Source organism: Fonticula alba (genome assembly GCF_000388065.1).
Source record: "Fonticula alba strain ATCC 38817 unplaced genomic scaffold supercont2.4, whole genome shotgun sequence".
NCBI classification, from domain to species: Eukaryota; order Rotosphaerida; family Fonticulaceae; genus Fonticula; species Fonticula alba.
The window spans coordinates 115394-117281 of NW_009242974.1; the positions used below are offsets into that span (position 1 = coordinate 115394).

At 65.8% G+C, this 1888-nt stretch overlaps 1 protein-coding gene across 1 annotated transcript; it reads right to left on the reverse strand.

Annotated features, from left to right (window-relative positions):
* Positions 1-11: 11 nt before the first annotated feature.
* On the reverse strand, positions 12-1126 carry H696_02571 (hypothetical protein; the record flags this gene model as incomplete). Its single annotated transcript, XM_009496482.1, has 5 exons — positions 12-27; positions 196-365; positions 495-554; positions 696-937; positions 1102-1126. The coding sequence occupies 5 exons, from the start codon at positions 1124-1126 to the stop codon at positions 12-14; spliced, it is 513 nt and encodes a 170-aa protein (XP_009494757.1).
* Between the last annotated feature and the right edge of the window lie 762 nt (positions 1127-1888).

Consider the following 1888-nt stretch of genomic DNA (forward strand, 5'->3'; position numbering starts at 1 on the left):
GGGGGCATGCCTTACGGGTGAGTCGAGCTAATCGGAGAGGAAGAGAAGGGGCAAGGGGGGTGGATAAAAGAAAGGCAGCGGGGGTGGCAGTGCCAGCTCGAAAGGCAAAGTGAGGGCCTCATATCGGGGCAGGAGCGCCGCCGCCGCCAGCGCACCTTCATGGTGAGATAGTTATCCACCGAGGGGCAGGCATACATCCAGAGGCTGTAGGTGGAGGGCTCACTGGAGGTGTCGGGCGTGGTGCCGCGGAAAAAGAGGTTGTCATCATGGAGGAGCGAGTGCACTTGGCACTTGAAGGGTTCCGGCGCCGAGGGGTCCTGCGGACGGGTGGAGCTGGCACAAATGTCTGCCAGGCCGGAGGTGAGCTTCGCAGAGGCAACAGGGCGAGGGAGGGGTCAGTTGGGGGAGGGGGGAATGTCCAACATGGCGGCCCCAGGGCCGGGGAGAAGAGGTGGAGGAGAAGTGCCCTGGCGGGCTGCCACAGCCGATCGTACATAGGACAGCTCCTCCATGGTACACCACTGGAGGAGGACGGGATTGTCCTCGGAAATGGGCTGCCTCAGCGAGGGTCAGCATGGCACAAGCACACACGTCGCATAGTTAACGTCAGTCACCAGCACCAGAGGGGGAGGGGGGGGGAGGGAGGCGAGAGGGAAAGCCCGCGCAAGAAGCACCCCCCATCGGGGGGGACGTACAATCGAGGAATCCAAACTGAATTGGTAGTGCCCACCGGGGCGCATGGTGTATGTAGACTGCCCGCCGATGGACATGCGGACTTGAATCAGGGCCGGCGTCGTGTATGTCGGCCGCAGGGAGATGGTCGTGTCCTGAACGAGGGCCTGCGCCGAGGACAGCAGCAGGGTGGCCAACAGGGCCACAGCCAGCAGGAGCGTCCAGGCCGAAGAGGGCCGTGCCATGCTCCTCCCGGTATGGGGAACTGAGATCCCGACGGCAGGTTAGCAATCGCGGACATGGCGAGGTGGCCACCGCAGGCCCGAGCATATACCAAGGCCAGCATGGCGACAGGTTGGGACCCCCCCCACGAGAGAGAGAGAGATGGGGGCGGAGAGAGGGAGAGAGGGAGAAGGGGCGGGAACACACCGTTGGCGTCAAAAGGCCCCCTCATGGTTGAGGCTAAGTGGCGAGGCAAAGGGGGTAGCGTCGCTGGAAACGGGGCAATATGCCTTGCGCAAAGGACCCTGGGGGAGGGGCGTCGCGAAATAGCAAACACAAACGCAGGAGCAGGGGGGGGGGAGGGAAGGAAACAAGGAGAGGGTAGAAAAGAGCGGGCGAGGAGCAGGCAGAGGGGGAGGGGGGGGGGACAGGAGGATGTGAGAAGGCGTGGGTGCGGAAGATCCCCGGATCGGGGGGGCCGGGGGCGGGGATCTGGCTGAAAAAAGGCATTTCTCGGGAGGAGCGGAGGAAGCCATGATCGGCCTTCGGTGCCCGGCGGAGGTGGGCCGGGGGGGGGGGGGGGAGCAGCCGGTGCGGGACGAGATCGCGCCTGGCGACCCCCCTCCCCCAGGACCATCTTCCGTGCCGGAGCCGCTCCGGGCGAGTCATCACTCGCCACGCGCCATTTCCCGTCCCGGCATGCCCCCGCCCCCCCACTGCCGAAGCTGGCTCCCTAGTGCGTCTTCTGGCCAGCACACGCACACACACACACACACATGCACCAACGTGCTTCACCGCCCGAGGGGGGGGGGGGGGCCTTTCTTCGGTAAGGGCCCGCTTGCCGAAAGCAGAAGCAGCTGTGCATCCCGGCCTCGCGCGTTGACCGGTGCAGGCCGTTCCTTCGCGGCGAGGGGGGCCAATGAACACCCCCCCCCACCCCGGGGGGGGGGGAGGGGCCATCAGCATGAGACAGCATCTGGCCTCTGGCGAAGTC